This window comes from Mycetomoellerius zeteki, unplaced genomic scaffold, assembly GCF_001594055.1.
Source record: "Mycetomoellerius zeteki isolate Tzet28-1 unplaced genomic scaffold, Tzet1.0 scaffold102, whole genome shotgun sequence".
NCBI classification, from domain to species: domain Eukaryota; kingdom Metazoa; phylum Arthropoda; class Insecta; order Hymenoptera; family Formicidae; genus Mycetomoellerius; species Mycetomoellerius zeteki.
In genome coordinates this window covers 1,430,194-1,445,506 of record NW_017255933.1, presented here as the reverse complement: position 1 = coordinate 1,445,506, position 15,313 = coordinate 1,430,194, and the positions used below count along the sequence as shown (strand labels likewise).

General features: G+C 33.6%; 3 protein-coding genes across 3 annotated transcripts; 1 reads left to right on the top strand and 2 right to left on the bottom strand.

Moving 5' to 3' along the window:
* Positions 1 to 2,053: 2,053 nt before the first annotated feature.
* LOC108731795 (uncharacterized) lies at positions 2,054 to 2,865 on the bottom strand. Its single transcript, XM_018462302.1, has 2 exons — positions 2,772 to 2,865; positions 2,054 to 2,659 (listed from the first exon to the last, which is right to left on the bottom strand). The coding sequence occupies exons 1-2, from the start codon at positions 2,863 to 2,865 to the stop codon at positions 2,175 to 2,177; spliced, it is 579 nt and encodes a 192-aa protein (XP_018317804.1). The 3' UTR covers positions 2,054 to 2,174.
* Positions 2,653 to 7,693, top strand: flfl (serine/threonine-protein phosphatase 4 regulatory subunit 3 flfl). The gene is made up of 6 exons (XM_018444629.1): positions 2,653 to 3,362; positions 3,728 to 5,326; positions 5,438 to 5,589; positions 5,742 to 5,842; positions 5,936 to 6,132; positions 6,313 to 7,693. Exons 1-6 carry the CDS (start codon positions 3,165 to 3,167, stop codon positions 6,397 to 6,399), a joined length of 2,334 nt encoding a protein of 777 aa, XP_018300131.1. The 5' UTR covers positions 2,653 to 3,164; the 3' UTR covers positions 6,400 to 7,693.
* A 4,582-nt stretch (positions 7,694 to 12,275) lies between these two features.
* LOC108720388 (cilia- and flagella-associated protein 36) lies at positions 12,276 to 14,704 on the bottom strand. Its single transcript, XM_018444380.1, has 5 exons — positions 14,564 to 14,704; positions 13,698 to 13,873; positions 13,087 to 13,277; positions 12,655 to 12,952; positions 12,276 to 12,530 (listed from the first exon to the last, which is right to left on the bottom strand). Exons 1-5 carry the CDS (start codon positions 14,670 to 14,672, stop codon positions 12,276 to 12,278), a joined length of 1,029 nt encoding a protein of 342 aa, XP_018299882.1. The 5' UTR covers positions 14,673 to 14,704.
* Between the last annotated feature and the right edge of the window lie 609 nt (positions 14,705 to 15,313).

Below are 15,313 nucleotides of genomic sequence, written 5' to 3'. Positions count from 1 at the left end.
TTTTGTGTGTCTCATCCTTTCGTAAAACCAAAACAACATACCGATATTGATTATCATGACGAACAGTACAATCATTTCTAATAATTAGCCAATGTATATAATTTATTTGTCGATATATTTCTTTTTTTAACAGTATGGATAATGCACAAAAGTATATGTTTAGAGATAATTGTTATAGGATTAAGAATCAACTAAAAATACAGAAAGAATATGTATAAAAAAGAAATGCAGGGACATAAACTTTAGCTCAATCTGTGAGTAAATTATTTTATATTTCTCTTCTATTATTACATCAACATTATTACTAATACTATTAGTATGGACTGGATATTTTTATCCAATTTTGAATACCAACTGCTTGAATTAAAAACTGACTTCGATTCCAGATAATTATTCAGAAAAGAGAGACTATAGTTGTGATATATAAACAATTAAACTTCTAAAAATTTTTTAAATAACCTTAATATATTTTAAGAAATGAAATTTCTATATAAAGTTTTTCTTCGAATACAATTATTTATAATCTGCTTAATCTATACGAGCTATTTCAATTTTATACAATCTTAGATTATATGTCGTGTTTATTTTTTTATAATTAATAGCAATGAACAGGTATTGTAAGAAAAAATAATTTATCCTTAAGAGAAAAATGTATTGTTAATTTTTAATAGATATTTTACATATGTTATTTAACAATGGACACTGGTCAATCGCGATGTGACATTCTTGCTAATGTCAATGTGATGTTTTAACATGTTTGTGACAAGAGCTACCGATCTAATAATAAATACGCGGTTAAAACAATTTGAAGCAATGATACTCCACTTGATATAGAAGAAAACTAACTGACATTAATGCATCCGCCAAGTTTTATTGATCAATCGAAAGATATTTATAACCTCATTTTAACATCTCGAAAATGCGCACACTCGGTTTCGCAAAGCGGAGCATGCAACAACGTTAATGTAGAAGTAACTTCCTTGATAAACATTAATAATGCCTGATAATGTATCATAACATTCGTAAATTCGTTGCGATTTTATAAATTAATTTTCATACAGGGTGTCTTAATTGCTTTTTTAATTGTTCTATCGAATATAACAACCGTATCTCTGCGATTCTCCTGCCGAGATGTCGCCTGCATTACGTATGCACAGTATCTTTTTTTCAACAAAGTTATCGCTGCTTCTACAGAGGAGCGAGAAAAGAAGAAAAATATGATATCCGTACGGTTGCTGATATACCGAACTACCAAGTTGTAAATTTAAGATATCGCGATGACGTAACGAATGTCATCAGCGAGATCGGTCCACTTTTCGAGCCGTTATCGAATCGAATACTACTACAACGTGAAGGTTCAATTATCGTCTCGTTTTCAGTAAAGAAAATTATCATAATTTGATATTTCAAGAAAAAAACCCTTCAGGTTCGCTCTGGACGATTATTATGGATATTAAATAAATATAAACGTACATATTACATTATTTTTCAGATATCATAAGGCGCGCGCGCGCACGCGCGCAAACACATAATTATTACTCGACATTAATAATTTCCGAGTCTCATATCACTTCGACTACTTCGAGAAGTGTCGAGAAGTCGCCCGGCCATCTTTGACCGTGACGTCAGAAATCGAAGAACCCGTCGGATTCTGGAGAAAATGCATTCGCGAAGAGATGAAATCATCGCATCGCGGCGACATGCGAGGCGATCGTTGCGCGCGAGCGAAGCGCATCTGAAAAAAAAAGTCTCGATTCATCGCGATGAAAAGATTGCAAAGTCGCAGAAGAAGTCGGCAAACGAAACTCGTACGTTCGCCGGCACTTGGTCGCTTTACCGACTGCGTGATTCTCGAGGTCATCGCTGCCGTCGTCGTACACGATTTAGACACGGCGTAAAAACTCGTCGAGTTTTCTCTGGTCATTGAAATTCAAAAGTCGAGACAAAAATCGCGACAGAAACTTGAGGATTAATTATATAAAAAAAAAATTAGGAACAAAAAGAGACCGCGGGTTCACAAGATTAGCGAGAGAAGAGAGATTTAAAGAGTTGTTCAAAGTCTGTCGGCACCGTTCAAATCTCGCGCCACGCGTCCTTGCGTATCACGCGGTGAACCCCGTGGCGCGTTGTTATGATCTATCATGGCGGAATGTAGTGTTGTGGCTGTTCGGTGTCTATGTCAATTTTAGAGTGTGCAGCTCAGGGGAAAAGGGTGCGTGCGGCGATGCGAGCCGACGGCGACTGTCACGGGTATTCGCATGAGTTGATCGTGTTCCTGTGAACATCCGTATCGCAGGAGTGGCTATCGGATAATACCACGGGTTCGTCGTTGCCGCTGCCGCCGTCGCTGCCTCCACCGCCGCTACCGCTGCCGCCGCCGCTGCTGTCGCCGCCACCACCGCTGTCGTCGCGGGAAGAGGAATTATACACAGCGAAGTGGAAAGATCCACACGCGCAACGTTCACTAACCAAAAGTATCGGTATCCAAGCTGGAGTCTTGTCGTCGTGCCGGTCGGGACGACGAGTCTAAACTGTCGCGTATATCCCGATACATCGCGACCGCTGCGACACGTGAGAGTGTCGCGGACACGCGATCTTTTCCCGCGCGCGATCTGCCTCCTGGATCGAGCTCTTCTCCGAGGGGGAGACCCGATCGCGCCTACGGTTTGTACGGCAAACGTCGCGTTGACGCGACTCGTGCTTGCCGCGAGAAAAGAAGGCCCCGGGAGAAACGCCACTCTCCACGTTCATCCATGACAAGCATCCATTACTCGTGCTATTCATCAAGTTCACCGTTTCACGGAGCATGCATATGATCGTCGGCTGATCCAATTGGGAACCGACTAGTGTGTAGCTTGTGTACATTATCCATCGCACGAGGTTCCATCTGAGAGTCGTGGACGCTGAACGTGGCTTTTTATGCAGTGTCTTTCAACAGAGACACTGACGCATTATCGAATCTTGTTTATTATACATATGATGCAATACCAATAAATCTTGAAGGGCATGCGGAAGTCTAACATACCTAGGTTTCTGTCCATACGTTGCTCCAACAGGTATCTGAAAATTATCTCGTAGAGATAGCCGAGAAAGCCAAAGATTGAATTTATAAAGGCATGCGGAAGAATTGGTGATACAGACAGTGTACTAATTAGTTTTACAATATGACGGATACACGTAGAAGAGTAAAACTATATGCTCTTAATGCAGATAGGCAATGGGATGATCGTGGTACAGGTCATGTTTCCTCTTCCTACGTAGAGAGATTAAAGGGGATTTCCCTCTTGGTAAGAGCGGAAAGCGATGGATCTCTTCTGCTCGAGAGTAAAATACAACCTGATACAGCATATCAGAAACAACAGGTATTCAAAAATTTTATGAATTTGCTTTTCTTGTGACTCTCTTACAAGATCTATGACTTTTCAAGCATAATCAATATTGATGGTTAAACGTCATGTTACTATTTTTGGTGACCTTGTATAAAATTTCCTAATCTCTCTAATTTGTGAAAACTAGAATAGATGAGTGTATATAATTTACTCATAAAATTTTTTATATAAAATTTTTTTATTGTTGCGTATTTTATAATATAATTATAAAATGTGTTTTTGTATCATTAAAAAATCAATATTTTTTATATTATACATATTAATGTATAAAATAAATTATAATTTATGCATGACACGTATATATAGATATGTACAAGTAAATATATTTATGATTTTAGGATACTTTGATAGTATGGTCTGAAGGAGATAATTTCGATTTAGCCCTAAGTTTTCAAGAAAAGGCTGGCTGTGACGAAATATGGGAGAAAATTTGTCAGGTTCAAGGCAAAGATCCATCTGTAGAAATTACACAAGATATTGTGGAAGAATCTGAAGATGAGCGGTTTGATGATATGTCAGATGCAGCACCGCCTATCGAATTACCTCCCTGTGAACTTAGTCGATTGGAAGATATTAACGAGCTCATAGAAAATTGTTTAACGTCCCCAATGAGAAAAGAGAAATTAGCAGTGGCACTAGAATCCGAAGGTTACATTAAGAAATTGCTAAGTCTTTTTCGTACATGTGAGGATTTAGAAAATATTGAGGGTTTACATCATCTTTATGATATATTCAAAAATATTTTCTTACTCAATAAAAATGCATTGTTTGAAGTTATGTTCAGCGATGATACAATTTTCGATGTTGTCGGCTGCCTGGAATACGAGCCAACGTTATCTCAGCCAAAGAGGCATCGAGAGTATCTTCGACAATTAGCCAGATTTAAACAAGCAATTCCTATTACAAATACCGAACTATTAGCTAAAATCCATCAAACATACAGAGTTCAATACATTCAAGACGTAGTGCTGCCAACCCCGAGTGTATTCGAGGACAACATGCTGAGTACATTGAGTAGTTTTATATTCTTCAATAAAGTTGAAATAGTGACTTTGATACAGGATGATGAGAAATTTCTTACCGAACTTTTTCGTCAGTTAACGGACGAAGCGACTTTAGATAGCAAAAGACGCGATTTAGTCCTTTTTCTAAAAGAATTTTGCAACTTTTCGCAAAATCTTCAACCACAAGGAAAAGAAGCGTTTTATAAAACATTAACAGCACTTGGTATACTCCCTGCTCTAGAAATTACTTTGGCAATGAACGATGCACAGACGAAAACAGCCAGTATAGATATTTTGACTTATATCGTGGAATACTCTCCAAGTGTTGTACGAGATTATACATTACAACAGATAAACAACACGGAACAGGACCAAATGTTAGTGAATGTAATAGTTGCTCAACTTGTTGGGGATAGTGATTCTGAGTTGGGTGGAGCGGTGCAGTTGGCTGGTGTACTACGTTTACTTTTGGATCCAGAAAACATGTTGGCTTCTGTTAACAAATCAGAAAAGACTGATTTCTTAAATTACTTTTACAAGAATAGTATCGGTACTCTAATAGCCCCTCTTCTAGCAAACACAATTGGAGAACGACCTGCGAGAGAGGATTACAGAACAGTACAACTTTTGGGATTGATCTTGGAATTATTATCATTCTGTGTGGAGCACCATACGTATCACATTAAAAACTGCATATTGAATAAAGATTTACTTAGAAGAATATTGGTTTTAATGAAATCAACACACACATTTCTAGTACTATGTGCTTTAAGGTTTATGAGAAAGATTATAGCATTAAAGGATGAGTTTTATAATAGGTATATAATTAAGGGCAACTTGTTTACACCTGTATTTGATGCATTTGTAAGAAACAATGGCAGATACAATCTTTTAGATTCGGCTATACTGGAAATGTTTGAATTTATCAAATTGGTAAGTAAAAATTGTTTTTGCTTTGTTCGGCAAACAGTATATTTGCCGAATATATTTAAAAGAATTTATAATATAATACTACGATTTATATCTTTTACTATGATGTTTCAGGAGGATATTAAGTCACTATGTTCACATGTTGTTGAAAATTTTTCAAAGGAATTGGAAGCAATTGATTATGTACAAACATTTAAAGCATTAAAGTTAAGGTATGAACAACATCAAGATAAGTTGAAAGATCGTGATAGAGCTACAATTGACAGGTATATATTGACATATCTTTTACTATATTTATAATGAAAAGAAGATAATAGACGCAATTATGTGGAATACATTATACGACAAATTACTACTGAACTGACAGCATAATCATTTTTATTTTATATAAATTCATTTTGAAATTATTTATGTGTAGTGTCCCATCAATCTTACGAAACAGTCGGTATAGAAGGGACCAGAGGCAGCTAGATGAGGAAGAGGAACTATGGTTTAATGAAGAAGAAGAATTTGATGAAGGTGAGGCAATAATAGCACAATAAGATCTTATACATCCAATTTCTATTAAAATGTCATTATTTTCAAATTTTATCCTTAATCGTATTATTATAGATTCTAAAAGTCATCAGCAACAACAGCAACAGCAGTCTGTATTAAACAACAATACTGCTAATAATAATATTACCTCACAACAACCACAGATCAATAACAGCTCATCAACAACGAATGAATCGCCAATTGCTTCAGAAATAAATCCTTCTCCAGCTATTGGTACTGTAGAAAAAACGGGAACGGCACTGTTTAAAAAGGTAAAATAAGAGATATAATAGTTGCATAGCATCGTTTTTATATGCAATTAAAATTATTGGTATTGAAATCCTTGTAGTAATTAAATTGGGTTTTAAATTGCAATTTGTACCAATAAATGATTTTATGTTAATTTATAGATTTTATGAAATTTATAAAATTTATATAAATTTAATTTCCAGGGGTTAGTCGATTATGAAGGAGATTCGGATGAGGAAGACGAAGATTCAGAATTAAGTCCTTCCCCAAAACGACAACGATTGTCATAGTAGGCAAACTTGAAAACAACAAGAACATTGTGATTTTTAATTGCTATTATCATTTCATGCCCCTTCTATATGTAAAAACAGATTTATTCTCTCGTTGTCGGAAGAGATATAGATTGAGCTTATTGCTAAGGAACGGATACAACAATAAGTGCTTTTAAAAAAAATGTATGGTGGGCACCCATAGGTCTGTCTGTGCTGACACGTGTATAGTATGTGAAACTTAAATATGGTGTGATTGAAAACTAAGTAAGCTATGTCGACAGAGTGTATCGATAAAACAAAGGAAGCATAAACTTTCTTTAATGAAACAAACAGTGTAGTATTGTGGCATAATATGATGTAGCATGATTTATTGTATAATGCATTAAAAAAGTAAGAGATACTAAACAAATCACATAGAGAGAGTCCATTCCACTTGTCTGGAAACATTTTGTGCATTAAGAAAGATAACTCACGGATATTATGAATAGTCTAAGAAGATTGGCCAAAATTAGCCAAGTTTAGTGACTTACAGATACAGAGAATGAAACATGTGCTTAGTAAGTACATTGATAAACTGGAATATGTCACAGTTAAACTGAAATGCGTCACAGTTAAGCTGTGACGAAATCGTAATCACAGTGTATCATAGTTATCTCGTAAGTCTGCCAAGAAGAAACTTACAATATGTTGTAAGACCGAATTCGGAGAAGACAAAGAGTACATGATGTACCGCACAAAAGTAACCGAATGTTTTGTTTTGCCATTCGTAAGTTTCTTATCGCCCGCTGAGCGAGAGAGAGAGAGAGAGAGAGAGAGAGAGAGAGAGAATGTGTGAGAGTGGTTCTTCAACGGGTCAGGCACTATGAAACTTTATCCAGTTCAACGGACGTAGTATTTAGTTTGTATATATATGTATATTTGTAACGATTGTAAAACAACCACACTCATGGATTAAACAGAATATGCAATTTCTTTAAGGATTCAGTTGCCTTTGAAATACTTTCAACAAATTTTTCGGTTGTCAATGTAAGTAGTAGTAATTGTACAATAAATATTTGATTTATGTATATTTATCAGTCTGCACTTCATGCCCAATGTTAATCCTTGATGTGTAAAGTATAATATGAATGTATCGCGGAATATTAGGCTTATGTATAAAATATATTGTTCGTATTTACATGAGGGCAGAGTGGAGCCAAGAATGACAGAAAAGCGCTTTGTAAAAATAGACTTATACACGATTTAGCTTTGTTAAATTATGAACATGTTTATAATATAACATAATTTATATATTGGATAAAAAAATAGTGTCACAGAGACTGCAATATAAATTCTTAATTTGTGTTTACGCTATTAAATTTAACAAGAGATGAAGTGTTATATTAAATAATTTCATCTTATAGAAGTGAATAATATTTTCAATTAGATATATATATAATTGCTTTAAATTGAAATTTAAGTTTTGCTTTACAGTCATCATGTCAGAAGACTAAATTTATCTATTTGAATCAGCTCCAGAAAAAAGTGTCTGCTTCTTTTGGTCCATTTATGCAAGCGATAAAGTTGACAATGAAAATTTAAGTTTCGCATTTATCATATATATAATTTCTATAGTATTACATTAATAACTTTAATTTTTATCATTTTTTTTTTATTGAATTGATTTTACAGAAAAGTATTGCAAATTAATGTACAGATTTTTCAATAATATGCCTAATACCCGAAAGAATTTCCAAGACTGCTTTAGGACTGTAAGTACATAATGCTTGAAATATTGCAGTGAAGATACACATGTACACATATACATATATATTAACTCTTACTATAGCGAAAGGGATTCAGAAGTTAATTCAATCGCAAAATAAACAAATTGTGAATATCTGAGTAGGCAAATTCGCTGGAGCTGAGTGATACATGTACATAAAATGTTGTGCAACTTGGACTGATCACAAAAAGAAGAAATGTAACAAAGGCTAATATTAATTAGTTAAGTAAGATAATGCTGAGTAATGTTGTTCTTTATGTGTTTTACATATATCCACAATTTATTCGATAATAAAAAAACAGATATTAAGCCTAGAATGTTATTGGGCGTAAAGAATGTAAGTAAAAAAAAGAACAAATGAATTAACATCTAAGTGATACTAGAGAATAAAAATGCGGTCACGTGCTATTTAAATTGAGAAATTTGATATACATTTGTACAGAGTGTGTTGCGCTCTTATCATACATTTTGTCATTAATAATATTCTTGATTATTATTTACAAGCTTCGATATATTTTTGTTTCTATTTTTTTTATTAATTGATATACATTATATTAAATTAAAAAATTTTGTAAAAATATAACGAGCAAATATATTTTCTTGTTACGAATTCATATTTGTAGAATAAAAATATACTTTTAATAAGAAGTAAAATAAATCCAATTAAATTTGCTAGCACAAGATCATTATAATCTCATATTTATTGGCTGCTCTGAAAATGTTAGTGTTTTATCATATGTCTTCTATTAATACAATATTTCATATTTATTATAATATTATTACATAATATAACTTTGGACATATAATATGACAGTTTAAAACATTCTGCCTCAGAACCGTCGCCGAGATCGCAAACATACATTTTTCAACCGTCACATTGATATAACATTAAAGGAAGAAAATATGTCGAGACGTGCACACATTGTACAATATCACATGCTAATACTAGCATGCGTTTTAATTATATGATAAAACAAGATAAGCTTTTTCTTTTTGAGAGTATATATACATATATATACACAACATATATATATATATATATATATATGCAGAAAAAAAAATTTTTTTATATGAAAAGCTATTCGAGAATTTTGTGAATTAAGAGCAAATATAAGATATACAATCCTGTGTGTATTATGGTAATAAGCGAATGAATTGTAATTGAAAAAGGATATTTTGCATTTTATTCTACTGGAGAATGAAAGAAATATAATCAGGCAACAAAAGTGATATCTAAATGCAGGATTCATAGCACAAAACACGCAACTATTGTACAGAAAGTTGTTTAACTTTCACGAATTTTTTGCCTAATATTGTATAATCAGATTCTAACTTGATTATAGCGAACAGTTCACTTCTAATATTTAAAATTATTAGTTGAATACTATTGTAGTATTAAATAGAGCGATATCTGCAGCGATAGGAAGAATTAATTAAATTTAACTTAAAAAATATTAATTATAGTTATAAAAATAGGTATTAATATATAAATATTGATGACACATTTATATACATATATGTATATATTACATGATTAAAAGAACTTATGTTTGCTTGCTGCAGATAGATATTGATTTCTATTATTCTATAGAGAAAAATATACGTTAGTATTTCATTAAATAATAAGAAAAGTTAGATAAATATATGTTTAGCGTACTTATTGCTGGTATTATGCTATGAATCCATTTCATTTGTTAGAAAGTAGTCTGCAAAAAAGTGAGAATGATAAATGTGTGTTATATAAATACAGTGTGTTGTAGAGGTGCGAAGAGTATTTAATTAAATAAAATTTAAAATTAGATGAATACTTGTTAGCGAAGATAATCTACCTTAATATTTACTTTAAATTCCTGTTGAATACAGAAACACTATGGCCCCTTTCTACCAATATAGTTTAATTTTAATCTCGGTTTAACTAACTCTTCATCAGTTTTGAGAATTATAAAAAGATAAAGAGTAAGTTGAACTGAGATTAAGGTTAATCTACGTTGATAGAAACGGGTCTATGTGTTTGTTAATTAACGTGACTTAATTTTGTGAAATAATTGGAGCTCTTTAAATATTATTTCATAATACTTTTTCGTATATTTATAAACGTGCACTTTAAAAAGTTCTTATTAAATATTATATACTTATACAAACATTATATAATACTGATTGTGAGAAAAAACATTTAAAATGCAATATTTTTTTATTAAACGTAGTTTTGTTTAAAAAATCAGACTTTAATAAGATAAAATACATGGATGTACTTGCAGATATTAAATAAGTTTTGTTTGTTCTCTATGAAAATATTATAAATAAAAGTTTTCTTAAAACGACAAGACGTAAAAATATAAAAACAATTTGTAGGTTTTCACACATTTCTCGCAGACTATATCTGACTAAATACAATTTTGCATGTACTACTTTTCTAGATATCATAATTATTTAGTCTTTTATGTGAAGCACTTTATTGGAATTGCAAGCTTAAGACTTCTACAATTATGAAAAACCAATATATTAGTTTAGGTCTATAACTTGAAACCCGCCTTTTTTTGCAAAAATTAAGCCTTTATTTAAAAAACAAATGAAAAAAATTCATCAATCAAAATATTGGTCGTCGTTAGATATGACTTTTTCCCATCTTTCTGGTAATAAGCGGATCCCACAGCGAAAGAACGACTCATTTTTAGAGGCTATCCAGTTAAAGACCCATTTTTCGACGCTTTCATAAGAGTTGAAGTGTTCCTCTGCAAATGCTTGTGCCATCGACCGAAACGAGTGGTAGTCGGAAGGGACGCAGTCTGGTAAATAAGCCGCATGAGGCAGCACTTCCCAGCGAAGTGCTTCCAATATTTCCTTGACAGTCTTATGCTCGTATTCATAGTCAGACCTTGTACTAAGGCTTCCTTAAATTTATCTTCAGATGCTCAATAGCTAATGAAATAATTCGTAAAGTATCTAAAGATAAATTTAAGGAAGCCTTAAATATAAGGCCTGACTATGAATACAGGAATTAGTGACGTGAGGTCGATCATTGTCATGAAGCAAGATCATATTTTTTTTTTTTATGCTGTCTTGTCTCATATTCTGGTCGTTTTTCGCGCAATGCTCGGCTCAAACGAATTATTTGTTCTCGGTAGAGATCCCCTGTGACTGTTTGACCAGATTTCAACAGCTCATAGTACACCCTTCTGATCCCACCAAATACAAAGCATTGCCTTCTTCCTATGAATATTGCGTTTCGGCGTCAATGTCGATGGTTGGCCTGGATCGCAAATGGTTTTTCGGCGTTTGAGCGGGTTATCGAAATAGATCCACTTTACATCGCCAGTCACAATTCGATGCAAAAACTCCTTTCTTTTTTGCCTAGCAAGCAACATTTCGAAGATGGTTTTTCGCCTTTCGATGTCTCTTTCTTTCAATTCATATGATACCCATCTTCCTTCCTTGTATACCTTTCCCTTTTCATAGCTTGGCTTTTCATACCTTTTAAACGCTTGGAAGTAACTGCTTGAGTAACATTCAACATTTCTGCAAGTTAATTTTGTGTTTGACATGGATCTTCATCCACCAATGCTTGCAGTTTTGTATCTTCGAATTTCTTTTGCTAGCCTGGACGTTCTTTATCATTCGTGTCAAAATCATCAAGTTTGAATCGTCGAAACCATTCCTTGCAAGTAGTTTCCGATAGAGCAAATTCCCTATAAGCGTCAACCAGCATTCGATGATTCGATCAGCAGCAGTTTTCTTCAAATTGAAACAGAAAAGCAAATGATGCTTATTTGGTCGAAATTCAGACATTTTTTTCACAGTAAACAACTATGTTGTTGTCACAAATACAAACTTTTATATACTGAATATTATCGACAGAGGTCAAAACTATAAATGATGCCTTGTTCAGCCATTACAGGCCGTGGTCCGATTCATGCTGACACGCTCATGAGCATTATTTGTCTTTGTTCAACATTTGACAAACAACAAGGATGAAATGATTTTTAAGCGTGAGCGTGAATCGGGCTGCGGCCACAATTGATGATTGTCAAAGCTACGGCTATTTATCGCTAGAGGGCGGGTTTCAAGTTACAGACCTAATATAATATTATATATTTTATATATATATATATATAATAATGCAAAAATAAAATTATTTATGCACAACTTCAGCTTTCAATCGGGCTGCTAAAGCCCTTCGTACTTGAAGTATTGAAGGATCTATAGCTTGCGCTGTTTCCAATTCTTGCTGTCCTTTCAGAGTTGCTTCAGCAACTGTTCTAGCGGAGCTCGGACGAGTTTTGTTCATTTCTAGCTGATGGCTCCTAGCTTCCTTTTTCAAAGCCACAAGTTTATCTCGCCTGGCTTTCAGGTATTCTTGCCTCTTTTTAATATCTTCTGCATTCATCTACAAAATGGAAGCAATACAATACATTTTTGTTTTCATACACATGCAGATTGAAATCTTTTAATCGTGTTCATTTGTCTATTTTTTTGGAAAATTATTTGTACGCGTATTCAAAAGTAAATACCTCATCTTCATCGGTAGATTTCTTTTTTAAAGTCGGTATTGGTTTGAGAGGCTCGTTCTTCCGGAGTTGAAGTTTATCTAACGGCTTTTTCTCAGCCGATATAGTAGCACACTCAACTTCTTCGGTTGACTCGTCATCCGAAGTATTCTTGGAGCCATCTTTCGATCTTCTTAATGCTTCTTCCAATAATGCTCTTTCATTGTGATATTCGGCAGCTAAACGCTCGTGTTCAGCGATCAATGTTGTTCCTGAAGATATACCTGGCTCTTCTTCGCTTTGATCTTCCAGAACACGTTTGCTGTGCACATATATGAAAGATACATGATTTCTCCGACACAAAAACCGTTCCAATTTTTACAAACATCTCTAATTCTTGTACGTCTCCAGTAGACATGTTGACTAGTTTATTGATATATTTATGATATAACGTACTGTATCAAATCCTCCATGACCAGTTCGTCGTCAAGGAAGCCATCCGTCTCGTACACGAGGGAGGCAGGTGTGAGACCGTATTTTTGTTCGATCATATTTAGCGCTTGCAGCTGGAGCTCCAAGTTCTTTTGTATCATCATTCTTTTGAATATTTCGTACTCATTCGCCGCCCATATTTGTTCGAATAGATTCTGTAAAACACACGATGGTATAATTTTTTAAAAGAACGATGGATATAAAATTATAGATCAATTATATCGTGTAATTTTCATGAACGTCTCTACCATTCATTGTTTTTTGTATTATAATCTTTAAATATTATATACAATAGCTGCATTCAACAGAGAAAATAATCAGCGTTTAGTGATTCTTCAATATAATTGGTTCCTACACTTAGATCCAATGAAGAACTAAAGGCAAGAACCAATTATATGAAAGAATCACTAAGCGCTAATTGATTAGTTTTCTCTGCTGAACGCAGCCATTGTCAATCTTCTTTTTTTTTTAATGTCGCGAAAACAAATCTCGGTTTCAATCTTATGAAACAAAGCACGAACGTAATTCTTTATACAAACATTATGAGGATGTGTGTGTATGTGTAATGGTCGTACTTGTTGAAAATGTATCGGGATCTTTGTATCTCTGTTAACGGTGCATGCGTGTTCGAATTGTTCCGGTGTGATACCCATATCTTCCATAAAGCATCCAAGCAGCAAGTCGACCAAGTTTTTGTACTCCTGATATATTTTCCGATACTCTTCACAGTCTTCGGTGTTAGCCTCGAAAACTACAATATATATAAGACTTTATAAAATATTTATTTATGTTATTACAAATAAATGCGCCTTATATTGTACAGCACACGGCGAAAAGTTTTCCAATTCCACGAAGACTTCTACTTCCATTGCGAAGAAATTATACGAACACATTCTGAAAGGCATTAATACACGAATGTATGTGTGATGCTTCCGTTACAAGCCACGCTATAAGATTTCTCTTTATTCCTTCTTATTACACCAAGAAAGACTCCAGCGTACTAATTATTATAGAAAATTTGGTCTCGCGCGATAAAATGAGTTAGTTTTTTATATAATATATAACTTATATAATGTGGTGAACAAAAGATATTTTTGAACTGGTGTATCAGAAGTGTAAAACTCACAGAACTAAATAATTATCCATTAATGAGGATTTTCCATTTAGTGACACAAGTAAACAATCATTCTATTTTTCTTGCCATTCAAAGAGTAACAAAGATAGAACGACATTTGTGTTGACTTGTATCATCAAATGGAAAGCATTGAGGTTCATATTTCTATATCTCTTTTATTCACATTATACGTTATACATTATTTGTAAAAACTCTAACTAATTCATTTTCAGGATCCAATTTTCCATATAATATGTGTAGGATCCTTTTACTCGAAGAACTGACGAGATTTGTCAAAAGAAAAGAATTTCCATTGGTTGTACGAACCGAGGGATTTTTCCTCGATGAAGCTCAGAAGGGGCGAGGACCAAATAGGACCTTGTAAAAATCCAATCAAGGAGTCGAATACCCAAGCACTGTCATCCTTATCATTCATTTCGCCAGGATCGTCTCTAACGTCGTCGTAAATTTGCACACTTGTGCCGATCGAGTGTTTCCTATAGGAACGTACGTCTCCGACACAATATTTTTCTCTTAACTTAGCAAGTTGTTGTCATAGTTACGACGGACAAACATGAGCCATTAGAATTAGACTTGCGCCAGTTTGTTCATCGGAATCGATGCGCGTATCTTCTTTTGATTTCGATTGCAGACAGATAACTTATAGATACAAGCAGAGATATTTATTTACCTTGGAAATAAAGATCAATATTCGTTTGGAGATAGTTAAGATGTTATTCGAAATAAAAGACTCATGGTTTCCGTGAACTGTAAAAAAATTTATTTATTTGCAGAATGGGAAACATATACATTAATTCATTTAGAACTTTTAATATTTTTTATGCAAATATTTTTATAGAAAGAAAAGGATAAGATTATTAATCCGAATATATTTATTTAAAATTCAAAAAAATTGGATTTAATACTTTATTAAAGATAACACGGAATGCAAGAGATCCGGGTTCGACTCCCGGCCGAGGCATTATTTTTCGCAATAAGTTTATTACAGTTTTTAAGTTGGGAAATTTGGAGGGGATTATTAATATTTTCAGATTTGATTGCGTTGAAAGTCCGACA

Bases quoted from the DNA above. Each gene is read 5' to 3' on its own strand.
- flfl (XM_018444629.1), top strand. From the start codon at position 3,165: ATGACGGATACACGTAGAAGAGTAAAACTATATGCTCTTAATGCAGAT. The intron at 3,363-3,727 runs GTATTCAAAAAT...TTATGATTTTAG, and splicing joins CAGCATATCAGAAACAACAG to GATACTTTGATAGTATGGTC. The intron at 5,327-5,437 runs GTAAGTAAAAAT...ATGATGTTTCAG, and splicing joins TGTTTGAATTTATCAAATTG to GAGGATATTAAGTCACTATG.
- LOC108731795 (XM_018462302.1), bottom strand. From the start codon at position 2,865: ATGTACACAAGCTACACACTAGTCGGTTCCCAATTGGATCAGCCGACG. The intron at 2,660-2,771 runs GTAATGGATGCT...TACAAACCGTAG, and splicing joins GAACTTGATGAATAGCACGA to GCGCGATCGGGTCTCCCCCT.
- LOC108720388 (XM_018444380.1), bottom strand. From the start codon at position 14,672: ATGAATGATAAGGATGACAGTGCTTGGGTATTCGACTCCTTGATTGGA. The intron at 13,874-14,563 runs GTTCGTACAACC...TATATATTGTAG, and splicing joins CATCGAGGAAAAATCCCTCG to TTTTCGAGGCTAACACCGAA. The intron at 13,278-13,697 runs GTACGACCATTA...TGTGTTTTACAG, and splicing joins TCCCGATACATTTTCAACAA to AATCTATTCGAACAAATATG.